The sequence below is a fragment of the Sinocyclocheilus grahami genome, unplaced genomic scaffold, assembly GCF_001515645.1.
Source record: "Sinocyclocheilus grahami isolate Dianchi unplaced genomic scaffold, SAMN03320097.WGS_v1.1 scaffold110.1, whole genome shotgun sequence".
In the NCBI taxonomy this organism is placed as follows: domain Eukaryota; kingdom Metazoa; phylum Chordata; class Actinopteri; order Cypriniformes; family Cyprinidae; genus Sinocyclocheilus; species Sinocyclocheilus grahami.
In genome coordinates this window covers 2,494,831-2,508,571 of record NW_015505289.1, presented here as the reverse complement: position 1 = coordinate 2,508,571, position 13,741 = coordinate 2,494,831, and the positions used below count along the sequence as shown (strand labels likewise).

The 13,741-nt window shown below is 36.1% G+C and overlaps 2 protein-coding genes across 3 annotated transcripts in view; both read right to left on the bottom strand.

Moving 5' to 3' along the window:
* Nucleotides 1-6,882, bottom strand: part of LOC107589015 (single-stranded DNA-binding protein 2) — a 69,581-nt gene extending 62,699 nt beyond the window's left edge. Inside the window, exons 1-4 of the mRNA XM_016277311.1 lie at nt 6,878-6,882; nt 4,940-5,012; nt 3,827-3,888; nt 3,658-3,742 (exon numbers count right to left, since the gene is read on the bottom strand). Of these exons, the coding sequence (XP_016132797.1) occupies nt 3,658-3,742; nt 3,827-3,888; nt 4,940-5,012; nt 6,878-6,882 (225 nt within the window). The remainder of the gene's footprint in view (nt 1-3,657; nt 3,743-3,826; nt 3,889-4,939; nt 5,013-6,877) is intronic.
* A 1,198-nt stretch (nt 6,883-8,080) lies between these two features.
* Nucleotides 8,081-13,741, bottom strand: part of LOC107588979 (single-stranded DNA-binding protein 2-like) — a 42,322-nt gene continuing 36,661 nt past the window's right edge. For both annotated transcript variants that reach the window (XR_001609635.1, XM_016277272.1), the window contains exons 2-4: nt 9,835-9,907; nt 8,720-8,781; nt 8,081-8,635 (exon numbers count right to left, since the gene is read on the bottom strand). Coding sequence is in view for 1 of the 2 variants with exons in the window: in XM_016277272.1 (XP_016132758.1) it covers nt 8,392-8,635; nt 8,720-8,781; nt 9,835-9,907 (379 nt within the window). In the remaining variant the exon portion in view is untranslated. The remainder of the gene's footprint in view (nt 8,636-8,719; nt 8,782-9,834; nt 9,908-13,741) is intronic.

Sequence of the window (13,741 nt, the reverse complement as noted above, 5' to 3'; positions counted from 1 at the left end):
ACATTATTGTTTCTCCTCTATGCCCCGCCTTTCTGAAATACGTCGTTTTTTACAAAGCTCATTGTTCTGAAATGCGAGGTGTGCTCTGATTGGCCAGCTATTCAGTGTGTTGTGATTAGCCGAATACCTCAAGCGCGTGACGGAAATGTTACGTCCCTCACCATACTGTGATGCCCTGTCCGGCCGGAGCATAACGTAAAACCATGTCTGTGTTTGTGATCGGAGAAATGACAAACAACAAGTGCTACTCTACACTGCCCAAAAAACTCGCGTTTGAATCGTCAGTGGCAAATTCTTTAAATATAAAAAAACGTACTTACAGTCTGTGAGTAAGAACAGCTGGCATTGTAGTTTACTCTACCAGGATCAGGAAACAGTCCTCCATAAAATGCACTCCACACATCTGAATATTTGGGTTAAACTGTTCTGGAACAGTGTTGTAAATACAACTTAACCACTGATTTCTAGTCGTGTCCTCTTTTGGAAGACCAAACAAAGTAGTTTCGCTTTCACAATGAAAAAGCATCACACACCGCGGCTTTGAGTGAGCGGAGGCCGGAGGCCTAGAGTGAGCGGAGGCCAGCTTGAGTGAGCATCGCTTTCATAACGAAACACACAATGTCTCCACGACATGGCGGCTGCGGCAACAACAATACTACAACTAGAATAAAAGTTATGCCTTCTTTACGTTATGCAAATCTTCCCACACAGTTACGTAGACATGTGAGGGCGTGTTTAAAAGAGGCGTTTTAGGAGGGTGTGGACGAGTGTTAAATTTTATAAAGAATATCTCTTTGGGTTTGAGACTTTAGTCTTTGCAGCTTTAGGGATCTTATCTATTCACGAACAGCTTGTAACACTCCAAAGAGAAAAGAAAAATCGCATCATATGACCCCTTTAAATTGATAAAAAGTGACCGTAAAGAGTCATTTATAATGTTACAAAAGATTTCTATTTCAAATAAATGCTATTCTTTTTAACTTTCTATTCATTAAAAAAGGAACAACAGTCCATAAAATTATTAAATATTTTAAACATTGGTAACAATAATAAATAAATGTTTCTTGAGCATCAAATCAGCATATTAGAATGATTTCTGAAGGATCATGTGACACTGAAGACTGGAGCAATGATGCTGAAAATTCAGATTTGAATCACAGGAATAAAGTACATTTAAAAATATATTCAAATAGAAAGTTATTTTAAATTACAATAATATTTCACAATATTACTGTTTTTTAATATATTTATGATCAAATAAATGCCACCTTGGTAAGCATTTTGGCTTCTTTCAAATATATATATATAAAAAAAAAAATTTATGTGCTCCGCTATTAGGGGCTGTCAAAAATCTTCTTTTTTTTTAACAATGGAGTCCACACTTTTGAAAGGTAGTGTATGTGGATTGTAAAAAGTCCATTAAGTATCATAACAGAGTACTATAGAGCCAGACAATGGATTTGTAACCATACAAAGTCCTTACACTTTGACAAAAAAACGATTTTTTCTTTTGGAGTGATGTGTATCAATGATGAAACGTTGACAATAAGAAACAGAAATGCGTTTCTTCCTCAATTTTGAGTTTTTAAAACCACAGTCATTTGATATGGTGCATCACAGCTGTAAAGTGCATTTGCTGTACATTGGCAATTAGTCACAGAAAGCCGGCGATGTACTGGACGGAGATGTTCTCGTTTAAGAATCTAGAGCTCTCTGTAATTACTCCTGTTGTGCCTACACTCCAGATGCTCTCAGAGGAAATTCAGCTAATTGGTGCTGGAAAGAGAAATGAGTCTGGGGCCAAACCAGTGATCTTCGGCATCTCTGCGCTCTTTACTCGTCTTCTAAACTGCGCTTTTGAGGTGCACACAACAGCAGACAGCGCATTTGGGTGAACGTAGTCGGATCTATAATTGAACATTTACATCATCCTCCGAGGTGAAACGAGGAAAGCCTGAGCTCCTCTGCGCTCTTGTTTTATGAGAGTTAAGGTGACCAGCAGCCCGAGGTACACAGGAAATTGAATCGCGCTTCCTTCCTGTAAGTCCTAGCAGCATTTGGTCTTACTCAGAGCACTGAACTGCAAAGAATGAAGTCACAACATAACCATGCTGATGTACTGCGGCCACATGGGAAATACCATTTGCATTGTTAAAAATATCAAATGAACTGATAAACATCCGCTTTGTCAAAGTTCATCTATCTTTCTAGCATTCTATCCATCTATCCATCTTTCTAGTGTTCTATCCATCTATCCATCCATCTCTTCATCTATCTTTCTAGATCCAATCCACCATTTGTCTTGTGTGCTATCTTTCTAGTGTTCTATTAATCCATCTTTCTATACATTTATCCATCCATCCATCCAGATTCATTCTTCCCACTGGTCACTATGGTGCGACTTACTTTCTCAGTTGGTCACACGAGCACATGATTTGGTTGCATTATTTCTTTTATTATATTTATTTATTTATTTATTTTGCTACAACATGGGATTAATCAATGCATGCTGATGAATAGTATTTTTCTTTTATCTTAGTTTATATTTATATGCTAACAAAAGTGGTTAACATTCAACCCGTTCTTTTTCATCAGTATTATTTGTGATTTGAATTTTGTGAATGGGAGTTCCTCTTTTGCTGTGTTATAAGCCGGGCATCGGATGCTTTCACTTTCAATTTCAAATTTGTTTTAAAATGAAAACAAAAAGAAAAGTAAAACTAAACTGGCTGATGATAACAGTGCAAAAAAATGGTTGCATATGGGACCATTTTGGTAGCAGTCTAGAGCCCTGCCATCTCTTCATCAATCTATCATCCATCTATCTATCATTTATCTTTCTAGTGTTCTATCCATCTATCTATGCATCCATCCATCCTCCATTTTTGTAGTGTACTATCTTTCTAGCGTTTGATCCATCTATCTATCCATCCATCCATTTTTCTAGTGTTCTGTCCATCTATCTATCATCCATCCATCTTCTAGTGTTCTATCTTTCTAGCGTTTTATCCATCTATCCATCCATCATCCATCTTTCAAGCATCCCATCTATCTGTCCATCCATCTTTCTAGCTTTCCATCATCTATGCATCTATCCATCCATCCATCTTTCTAGTGTTCTATCTTTCTAGCATATCTATCTATATATCTACCCATCTATCATTCATCCATCTCTCTATCTTTTTAGCATTCTATCCATCCATCAGCAATCTAACATTCTAGTGTTCTATCGTTCTCATGTTCTATCCATCTATCCACCCATCAACTCATCCATCCATCCATCATTCATTCATCTTTCTAGCATTCCATCTATCCATCCATTCATCTTTCTAGTGTCTGTCTACCCATCTATCATCCGTCCATCTCTCTATCTTTCTAGCATTCCATCCATCCATCTTTCTAGCATTTTATCATCTATCCATCCAGCTATCATTCACCCATCACTCCATCCATCTTTCTAGCATTTTATCATCTATCCATCCAGCTATCATTCACCCATCACTCCATCCATCTTTCTAGCATTTTATCATCTATCCATGTATCTATCTTTCTAACGTTCAAACTTTCTAGCATTCCATCCACCCATCTGTCCCAGCTCTGCGCTTTAACTACTACGCCACACCATTCATCCATCCATGCACTGTGAGAGTAACTTACGTAGTCGTGGAATGCCTTGGCTTCACTGGAATGCTCACAGGTTTCTCTCCTTTCAGGTGCCGCACAATATAAATCCCAGAATACACTGCAAACCACACAGGGATGAATGAAGCAGTTGCCATGAACAACACATCAGCACATGAGAAACATTTAACAATGCCAATCATACCACCACCATGAATGTAAGAATCCTGGAGGTTCTCCTAACGTTATGTTCTTCTCCCATCTTATCTGGGGAGAAAGTTGAGAAATACATTGTAAGACACGTTTCACAGTAAGACTACTTTCCTTTCATTAAATGCCCAACAGCATGTTTTTTTCTAGTCAGCCAGGCTAATTAACTGCTCAATATTTGGCGAGTCCACTTTGCAGAGGCTGTGATTCCCCTTGTATTAGTTCCAAAATATAAAGACATCTTTGTTAATTGATGATGCATAACTGTTTTCAAGTGTAATTTTTGAGTAAATATGTATAATTTGTAAAATCTGTTTAAAACTAGTTTAAGTGTATATTTTACATTATTTGTAGAACATTTAAACTGGACCAAACCTGCTGTTTTGTTTTGTGTTTTAAACACTCTCTTCTTAGATACAAAGTAGCTCACTTAAAATAGTCTAGTCTGAGACATTTGGACAAGTTAACCTTGCAAATTTGAATAGATCGGGCGACTTGAAGTGACTTGAAGTCATTTCTTGTGATTGGCTGTGCTTTAGAATTAGAATGACAATCAGAAATGGTGCACTAAATGTGTATTATTGTGTTTTCTCAGATGGTTTGTACTCTTGAGTGTGTATGACTCATATGCAAATAATGGTGAGACTATAAATATTGAAGCGGTGCTTCAAAATGTCATAGTTTCCTTCACATAGATCAATCCCACAATGCCTCAGTAACACTGATACACTCATTCAGGCATAAATGATTGTGATCTTGCTTAAAAGCAATACATAGCAAATAAAACACATGATTGTGAGCAGCTGATATAAGAAAGCAAAGATGCGCTTTTCTTCATAAAAAGTGGAATGAGGTGATGATCACCATGCCAGCACCGCTCCAGCATTTCTGCTGAAACTATTAAGTTGTTTTTACAGCGATGCACTGACTCTCCTCCAGTCTCATTAAGTGGACACCAAACATCAAACGTGTCCTGCTTGCTCAGCATATCATCTGCGTGTAATTAAATTAGCCAGAGCCCCAGGGGGGCGGGCCGATGCTTACGAGGCCGTGTGCCTGGATGGCACATCGATAAGCAGGAGCTTAAATAAAACCCTGACTGGCTCACCTCTGACAGGAAGGTCTGTGCCGACTTCTGGGCTCCTACATGTAACAAGTACTCGTACACGTAGAGCGCTAGCCTGCGAAAAATAGAGAAAAAACACACATTAATTCATATAACACTATGCTCCATAAGCATTCTATTCTATTCAGAAATTAGGAAAATAATGCTAATGTACCTAAATAGTTTTAAAGGCTACATACTTTGGATGTCAAGTCTTAAATTTACAGATTATTATAAACAAGGCATTTTTTTTATCCAGTGGGGACATAAGTACTGATTATAATGACTTATACTGTCTTTTTACGTATTGCGTTGCATCGCGCAGCGTAAACATAAAACCATGTCAGCATTTGTGATCGGAGAAATAACAAACAAACAAGCGCTACCCTACACGGCCCAAAACTTGCGTTTGAATCATCAGTGGCAAATCCTTTAAATATGAAAGCGTACTTACAGGCTGTGAGTCAGCATTATTTGTCAGAACACCGGCATTGTAGGCTACTCTCCCAGGAAACAGACCTCGTCCTCCGTAAATTGCGTTGCTCACATCTGAATATTTTAACCACTGATTTCTAGTTGTGTCCTGTTTTGGAAGGCCAAACAAAGTAGTATCGCTTTCATAACGAAACACACAATGTCTCCACGACATGGCGGCTGCGGCAACAACAATACTACAACTAGAATAAAAGTTATGCCTTCTTTACGTTATGCAAATCTTCCCACACAGTTACGTAGACATGTGAGGGCGTGTTTAAAAGAGGCGTTTTAGGAGGGTGTGGACGAGTGTTAAATTTTATAAAGAATATCTCTTTGGGTTTGAGACTTTAGTCTTTGCAGCTTTAGGGATCTTATCTATTCACGAACAGCTTGTAACACTCCAAAGAGAAAAGAAAAATCGCATCATATGACCCCTTTAAATTGATAAAAAGTGACCGTAAAGAGTCATTTATAATGTTACAAAAGATTTCTATTTCAAATAAATGCTATTCTTTTTAACTTTCTATTCATTAAAAAAGGAACAACAGTCCATAAAATTATTAAATATTTTAAACATTGGTAACAATAATAAATAAATGTTTCTTGAGCATCAAATCAGCATATTAGAATGATTTCTGAAGGATCATGTGACACTGAAGACTGGAGCAATGATGCTGAAAATTCAGATTTGAATCACAGGAATAAAGTACATTTAAAAATATATTCAAATAGAAAGTTATTTTAAATTACAATAATATTTCACAATATTACTGTTTTTTAATATATTTATGATCAAATAAATGCCACCTTGGTAAGCATTTTGGCTTCTTTCAAATATATATATATAAAAAAAAAAATTTATGTGCTCCGCTATTAGGGGCTGTCAAAAATCTTCTTTTTTTTTAACAATGGAGTCCACACTTTTGAAAGGTAGTGTATGTGGATTGTAAAAAGTCCATTAAGTATCATAACAGAGTACTATAGAGCCAGACAATGGATTTGTAACCATACAAAGTCCTTACACTTTGACAAAAAAACGATTTTTTCTTTTGGAGTGATGTGTATCAATGATGAAACGTTGACAATAAGAAACAGAAATGCGTTTCTTCCTCAATTTTGAGTTTTTAAAACCACAGTCATTTGATATGGTGCATCACAGCTGTAAAGTGCATTTGCTGTACATTGGCAATTAGTCACAGAAAGCCGGCGATGTACTGGACGGAGATGTTCTCGTTTAAGAATCTAGAGCTCTCTGTAATTACTCCTGTTGTGCCTACACTCCAGATGCTCTCAGAGGAAATTCAGCTAATTGGTGCTGGAAAGAGAAATGAGTCTGGGGCCAAACCAGTGATCTTCGGCATCTCTGCGCTCTTTACTCGTCTTCTAAACTGCGCTTTTGAGGTGCACACAACAGCAGACAGCGCGTTTGGGTGAACGTAGTCGGATCTATAATTGAACATTTACATCATCCTCCGAGGTGAAACGAGGAAAGCCTGAGCTCCTCTGCGCTCTTGTTTTATGAGAGTTAAGGTGACCAGCAGCCCGAGGTACACAGGAAATTGAATCGCGCTTCCTTCCTGTAAGTCCTAGCAGCATTTGGTCTTACTCAGAGCACTGAACTGCAAAGAATGAAGTCACAACATAACCATGCTGATGTACTGCGGCCACATGGGAAATACCATTTGCATTGTTAAAAATATCAAATGAACTGATAAACATCCGCTTTGTCAAAGTTCATCTATCTTTCTAGCATTCTATCCATCTATCCATCTTTCTAGTGTTCTATCCATCTATCCATCCATCTCTTCATCTATCTTTCTAGATCCAATCCACCATTTGTCTTGTGTGCTATCTTTCTAGTGTTCTATTAATCCATCTTTCTATACATTTATCCATCCATCCATCCAGATTCATTCTTCCCACTGGTCACTATGGTGCGACTTACTTTCTCAGTTGGTCACACGAGCACATGATTTGGTTGCATTATTTCTTTTATTATATTTATTTATTTATTTATTTTGCTACAACATGGGATTAATCAATGCATGCTGATGAATAGTATTTTTCTTTTATCTTAGTTTATATTTATATGCTAACAAAAGTGGTTAACATTCAACCCGTTCTTTTTCATCAGTATTATTTGTGATTTGAATTTTGTGAATGGGAGTTCCTCTTTTGCTGTGTTATAAGCCGGGCATCGGATGCTTTCACTTTCAATTTCAAATTTGTTTTAAAATGAAAACAAAAAGAAAAGTAAAACTAAACTGGCTGATGATAACAGTGCAAAAAAATGGTTGCATATGGGACCATTTTGGTAGCAGTCTAGAGCCCTGCCATCTCTTCATCAATCTATCATCCATCTATCTATCATTTATCTTTCTAGTGTTCTATCCATCTATCTATGCATCCATCCATCCTCCATTTTTGTAGTGTACTATCTTTCTAGCGTTTGATCCATCTATCTATCCATCCATCCATTTTTCTAGTGTTCTGTCCATCTATCTATCATCCATCCATCTTCTAGTGTTCTATCTTTCTAGCGTTTTATCCATCTATCCATCCATCATCCATCTTTCAAGCATCCCATCTATCTGTCCATCCATCTTTCTAGCTTTCCATCATCTATGCATCTATCCATCCATCCATCTTTCTAGTGTTCTATCTTTCTAGCATATCTATCTATATATCTACCCATCTATCATTCATCCATCTCTCTATCTTTTTAGCATTCTATCCATCCATCAGCAATCTAACATTCTAGTGTTCTATCGTTCTCATGTTCTATCCATCTATCCACCCATCAACTCATCCATCATCCATCATTCATTCATCTTTCTAGCATTCCATCTATCCATCCATTCATCTTTCTAGTGTCTGTCTACCCATCTATCATCCGTCCATCTCTCTATCTTTCTAGCATTCCATCCATCCATCTTTCTAGCATTTTATCATCTATCCATCCAGCTATCATTCACCCATCACTCCATCCATCTTTCTAGCATTTTATCATCTATCCATGTATCTATCTTTCTAACGTTCAAACTTTCTAGCATTCCATCCACCCATCTGTCCCAGCTCTGCGCTTTAACTACTACGCCACACCATTCATCCATCCATGCACTGTGAGAGTAACTTACGTAGTCGTGGAATGCCTTGGCTTCACTGGAATGCTCACAGGTTTCTCTCCTTTCAGGTGCCGCACAATATAAATCCCAGAATACACTGCAAACCACACAGGGATGAATGAAGCAGTTGTCATGAACAACACATCAGCACATGAGAAACATTTAACAATGCCAATCATACCACCACCATGAATGTAAGAATCCTGGAGGTTCTCCTAACGTTATGTTCTTCTCCCATCTTATCTGGGGAGAAAGTTGAGAAATACATTGTAAGACACGTTTCACAGTAAGACTACTTTCCTTTCATTAAATGCCCAACAGCATGTTTTTTTCTAGTCAGCCAGGCTAATTAACTGCTCAATATTTGGCGAGTCCACTTTGCAGAGGCTGTGATTCCCCTTGTATTAGTTCCAAAATATAAAGACATCTTTGTTAATTGATGATGCATAACTGTTTTCAAGTGTAATTTTTGAGTAAATATGTATAATTTGTAAAATCTGTTTAAAACTAGTTTAAGTGTATATTTTACATTATTTGTAGAACATTTAAACTGGACCAAACCTGCTGTTTTGTTTTGTGTTTTAAACACACTCTCTTCTTAGATACAAAGTAGCTCACTTAAAATAGTCTAGTCTGAGACATTTGGACAAGTTAACCTTGCAAATTTGAATAGATCGGGCGACTTGAAGTGACTTGAAGTCATTTCTTGTGATTGGCTGTGCTTTAGAATTAGAATGACAATCAGAAATGGTGCACTAAATGTGTATTATTGTGTTTTCTCAGATGGTTTGTACTCTTGAGTGTGTATGACTCATATGCAAATAATGGTGAGACTATAAATATTGAAGCGGTGCTTCAAAATGTCATAGTTTCCTTCACATAGATCAATCCCACAATGCCTCAGTAACACTGATACACTCATTCAGGCATAAATGATTGTGATCTTGCTTAAAAGCAATACATAGCAAATAAAACACATGATTGTGAGCAGCTGATATAAGAAAGCAAAGATGCGCTTTTCTTCATAAAAAGTGGAATGAGGTGATGATCACCATGCCAGCACCGCTCCAGCATTTCTGCTGAAACTATTAAGTTGTTTTTACAGCGATGCACTGACTCTCCTCCAGTCTCATTAAGTGGACACCAAACATCAAACGTGTCCTGCTTGCTCAGCATATCATCTGCGTGTAATTAAATTAGCCAGAGCCCCAGGGGGGCGGGCCGATGCTTACGAGGCCGTGTGCCTGGATGGCACATCGATAAGCAGGAGCTTAAATAAAACCCTGACTGGCTCACCTCTGACAGGAAGGTCTGTGCCGACTTCTGGGCTCCTACATGTAACAAGTACTCGTACACGTAGAGCGCTAGCCTGCGAAAAATAGAGAAAAAACACACATTAATTCATATAACACTATGCTCCATAAGCATTCTATTCTATTCAGAAATTAGGAAAATAATGCTAATGTACCTAAATAGTTTTAAAGGCTACATACTTTGGATGTCAAGTCTTAAATTTACAGATTAAACCTTGTTACTGTTCAAAAACAAGTATCACAATACCTGAAATCTAGTGTAGAATAATATGTTTATAAATGCAAATAGTATTATGATATTAGGTCTGTGAATAAAATAATAATTTTAATTAATAATTACACTCACAGTTTTCACAATCCCCAAATTAATGACTCAACATAAAAAATATAATTATTTAATTGCTAACATAATAATAATTAGAAATAATCAGAATTTAAGAAACTGTTACAAACCCATCTTTTTAAAATAGCTTATCTTGATGACAAGTTTGATTTCTTAATTTTTCTTATATTGATTTCTGTAATTTTCGTATTTTTACGTGCTTTTACTGTTTGCAGTGCTTTGGGTATAAGAAAAGCACATTATAAATAAAATGTGTGGTGATAATAATAATAATAATTATTATTATTATTTTAAATTATTATTATTACTATTATTATCATTGTTGTTTTTGTTATCTAAATTATTAATTAAAAGTTAGCCACAAAAAAGTGAGAAACACAAAAAATGATGCTGTTTAATTGCATATTAATAAAATCCAATTAATATATCCATATTAATTGGACCTTTCTGTGTAATACTTTATACCGTGCTGCAAATGCTAAATTATTTTGTGATTTAAAGGTAAAATCAAGCATGCAATTTTAATAATAAGAGTTACATGTAAAAATTGCATAAAATCTGATTTATTAACCATTTATTTCCATAAACTGAAGTGGCCAATTGGAACAGACAATGTCAGATTCAGTGTAATTTTTGAAAGTTTCAGCAAATAAACAGAGTTACATGATTTAAGGTATAATCCATGGCTGAAGCGCAGATAATGGGGGACTAGTCCAAGTTAATTCACATAAGATTATGCTCTAAACCTTCTTGTCTAGTCTCATCTATTCAGATATTAGAAAAAATATGATTTATTGCCATATTGCCAAGTGGCCAAAATTAAAACTGACTGCTGTTCAGTGTCATCCAAAAAACATGTGAGGAGGAAAACAATTTGGACCACACAGACTGTCTGAAGTATGAATCAAAGCTTCCAAAATCAACAAATTCCAAGTTTTACCCCTGAAGAAACATTTTTTTTTTTTTTTACTTAAAAGCCGTAGTGACACTTCACTCTTGCAGGCATAAAAAAATGAAGAAACCGTGTAGAAAAGGTCAGGCTAGAGATTGCACCCGGACAGTGAACACCACAGAAAGACAAACTTTAGATGCAGATCAGCTTTCCTGATGCCGAACGATCTATCAAACAAAATGAGAGTTCAGAGGCATCACTTTGCCTGTCAGCATAGGCCAAAAAGTACCATTTCCTTTGAATGATGAACAAGGTGACTGGGAAAAGAGAGAGGCATCCACATTCATTCATCGATCTGCATTTTCAGATTTGATAACTTGACTCAGCACGGTTCATTTGAGGCCACCGCAGCTCTGTGCATCAATATGAAATTTTCACACACATCCTAAACCTCAGTGTGACATGTCTTTAACACCGGTTGAGAGTTAATATAACAGCTAAGGTATTGTCAGGTGGTTGCTAAAGTCTGTTTGGTTGCTATGAAGTCGCTAGGGTGGCTACTGACTGGTCCAAGTCAAATGAGCTCATTCAAAGTCTCTATGATCCAAAGATGTGACTCGGGCTCCTCCCTCAATGTAAATCTATGGGACCTTTCATAGATTTACTAGCACAGCATGGTATGATTTGAGGTATAATTCATGGGTGAAACATCCATAATGGGGTACTAGTTCAAGTTAATTCACATTAGATACTCTATAAGCATTCTAGTCTAGTCTATTCAGATATTAGAAAAAAAATAATGCAAATGTAGCTGAATAGCTTCAAATGACTTTGGACTTGCAGTCTTAAATCTACAAATTAACATTAAAACTTGTGTTGTCGCTGTTCAAAAACAAATATCACAATATTTGAGACCTAATGTAGAACAATAAGTTTACAAATATATTTATATATTCAATTATATAATAATACATATAATATATTATTATAATATTAGGACCATGAATAAAGATTAAACTAACACATTAACACATAAAATCCCCAAGTTAATGTCAACTTTTTCATTATTTATTATTATTATTTAATGTTAGCCACAAAAAAATTACAATAAAAGATTAGATGCTGCATAATTTTATAATGAGTGCTTAAATAATGTAAATAATTTAAATACGTATAAATATCAATATTATTATGATATTAGGGCTGTGAACAAAGAACAAATAATTAAACTCACAGTTTTCAGTGTAACACAAAAATCCCCAAATTAATGTCAACAAAGTAAATTTAATTAACTTAAATGCTTTAATAATAATAATTACTATTATTATTATTATTTCATGTTAGTGACAAAAAAGTGAGAAAACATTAAGAAAAAATTAATAATAATAATAATAACAACAACAACAACAATAAATGATTAGATGTTACAATTCTATAATGGGTGGCTAAATAAATAATGCAAATTTAAATAATTAGGGATCAGTAAAGTTTCATTCTTTCATTTAGGTTTGTAAACCACTCATTTTAGTGCAATATATACTAATTTGCATATATAATCTAATATGAATATGTTTCACAATCAAATGGACAATTAATACAGCATGTAAAACCGGAGAACAGCTCTTTGATCAGGTGAGTTTGGCCAGTATTGACTAGTAGTGATCATTGCATTTGATTTCAAACGCCCCCTTAACCTTGAGAGTCAGATACTGATTAACAGACAAGACCGGTAAAACCTGATTTATCACACATCTAATTTATCCTTCCCAAACCATCAAGAAACTTTGATGTCCCAACAGCTCAGTTTGAAGGCAGCACTAATGACATTGAGTGAATGCAGAAGCCCAGTAGACCACAGTACATCATTTTAGAACAAATGCAAATGAGTTTCACAAGCAGTTTGCACTTTCTGTCATTACCAGAGCCTCGTACACTGAGTAGCCGGTCAGAAATATGCCACCAAACGAATTCTAATGAATGACCAGGACAGAGCTTGCACAAAGAGATGTGCGTCCACTTATCTGCACCTATATAAGAGCGTGTGGAATGTGACCAATCGAGGTAGAGAAATGAATGAAGAGAGAAGGAATATCAGAGGAACAAAGGAGCACGAGCAGGGCTATGTGGTGAGGATAATAACTACGGATACTGACGCAAACAGCAGAGAAGATTAAAGGAGTCGGGTGGGTAGAAAAGTGCGGGGCAATTAATACTCCAGAGGTCTAGAAACTTTGGTAATGTCATGGTGATGGGAATGACGGGGGGAGAAGCGCAGTGAAAATACCCCCTAGCAAGGCTGCAGAATGAACTCAATAGAAAACTCAATGTCTCCCTGCAAAATACTAAACAGAGAAGCTCACAGAATGTTAATCATCAAATAGACAGGCCTGTTTCTCTATATATACAGTGGGGCAAAAAAGTATTTAGTCAGCCACCAATTGTGCAAGTTCTCCCACTTAAAAAGATGAGAGAGGCCTGTAATTTTCATCATAGGTATACCTCAACTATGAGAGACAAAATGAGAAAAAAAAATCCAGAAAATCACATTGTAGGATTTTTAAAGAATTAATTGGTAAATTCCTCGGGAAAATAAGTATTTGGTCACCTACAAACAAGCAAGAGTTCTGGCTCTCACAGACCTGTAACTTCTTATTT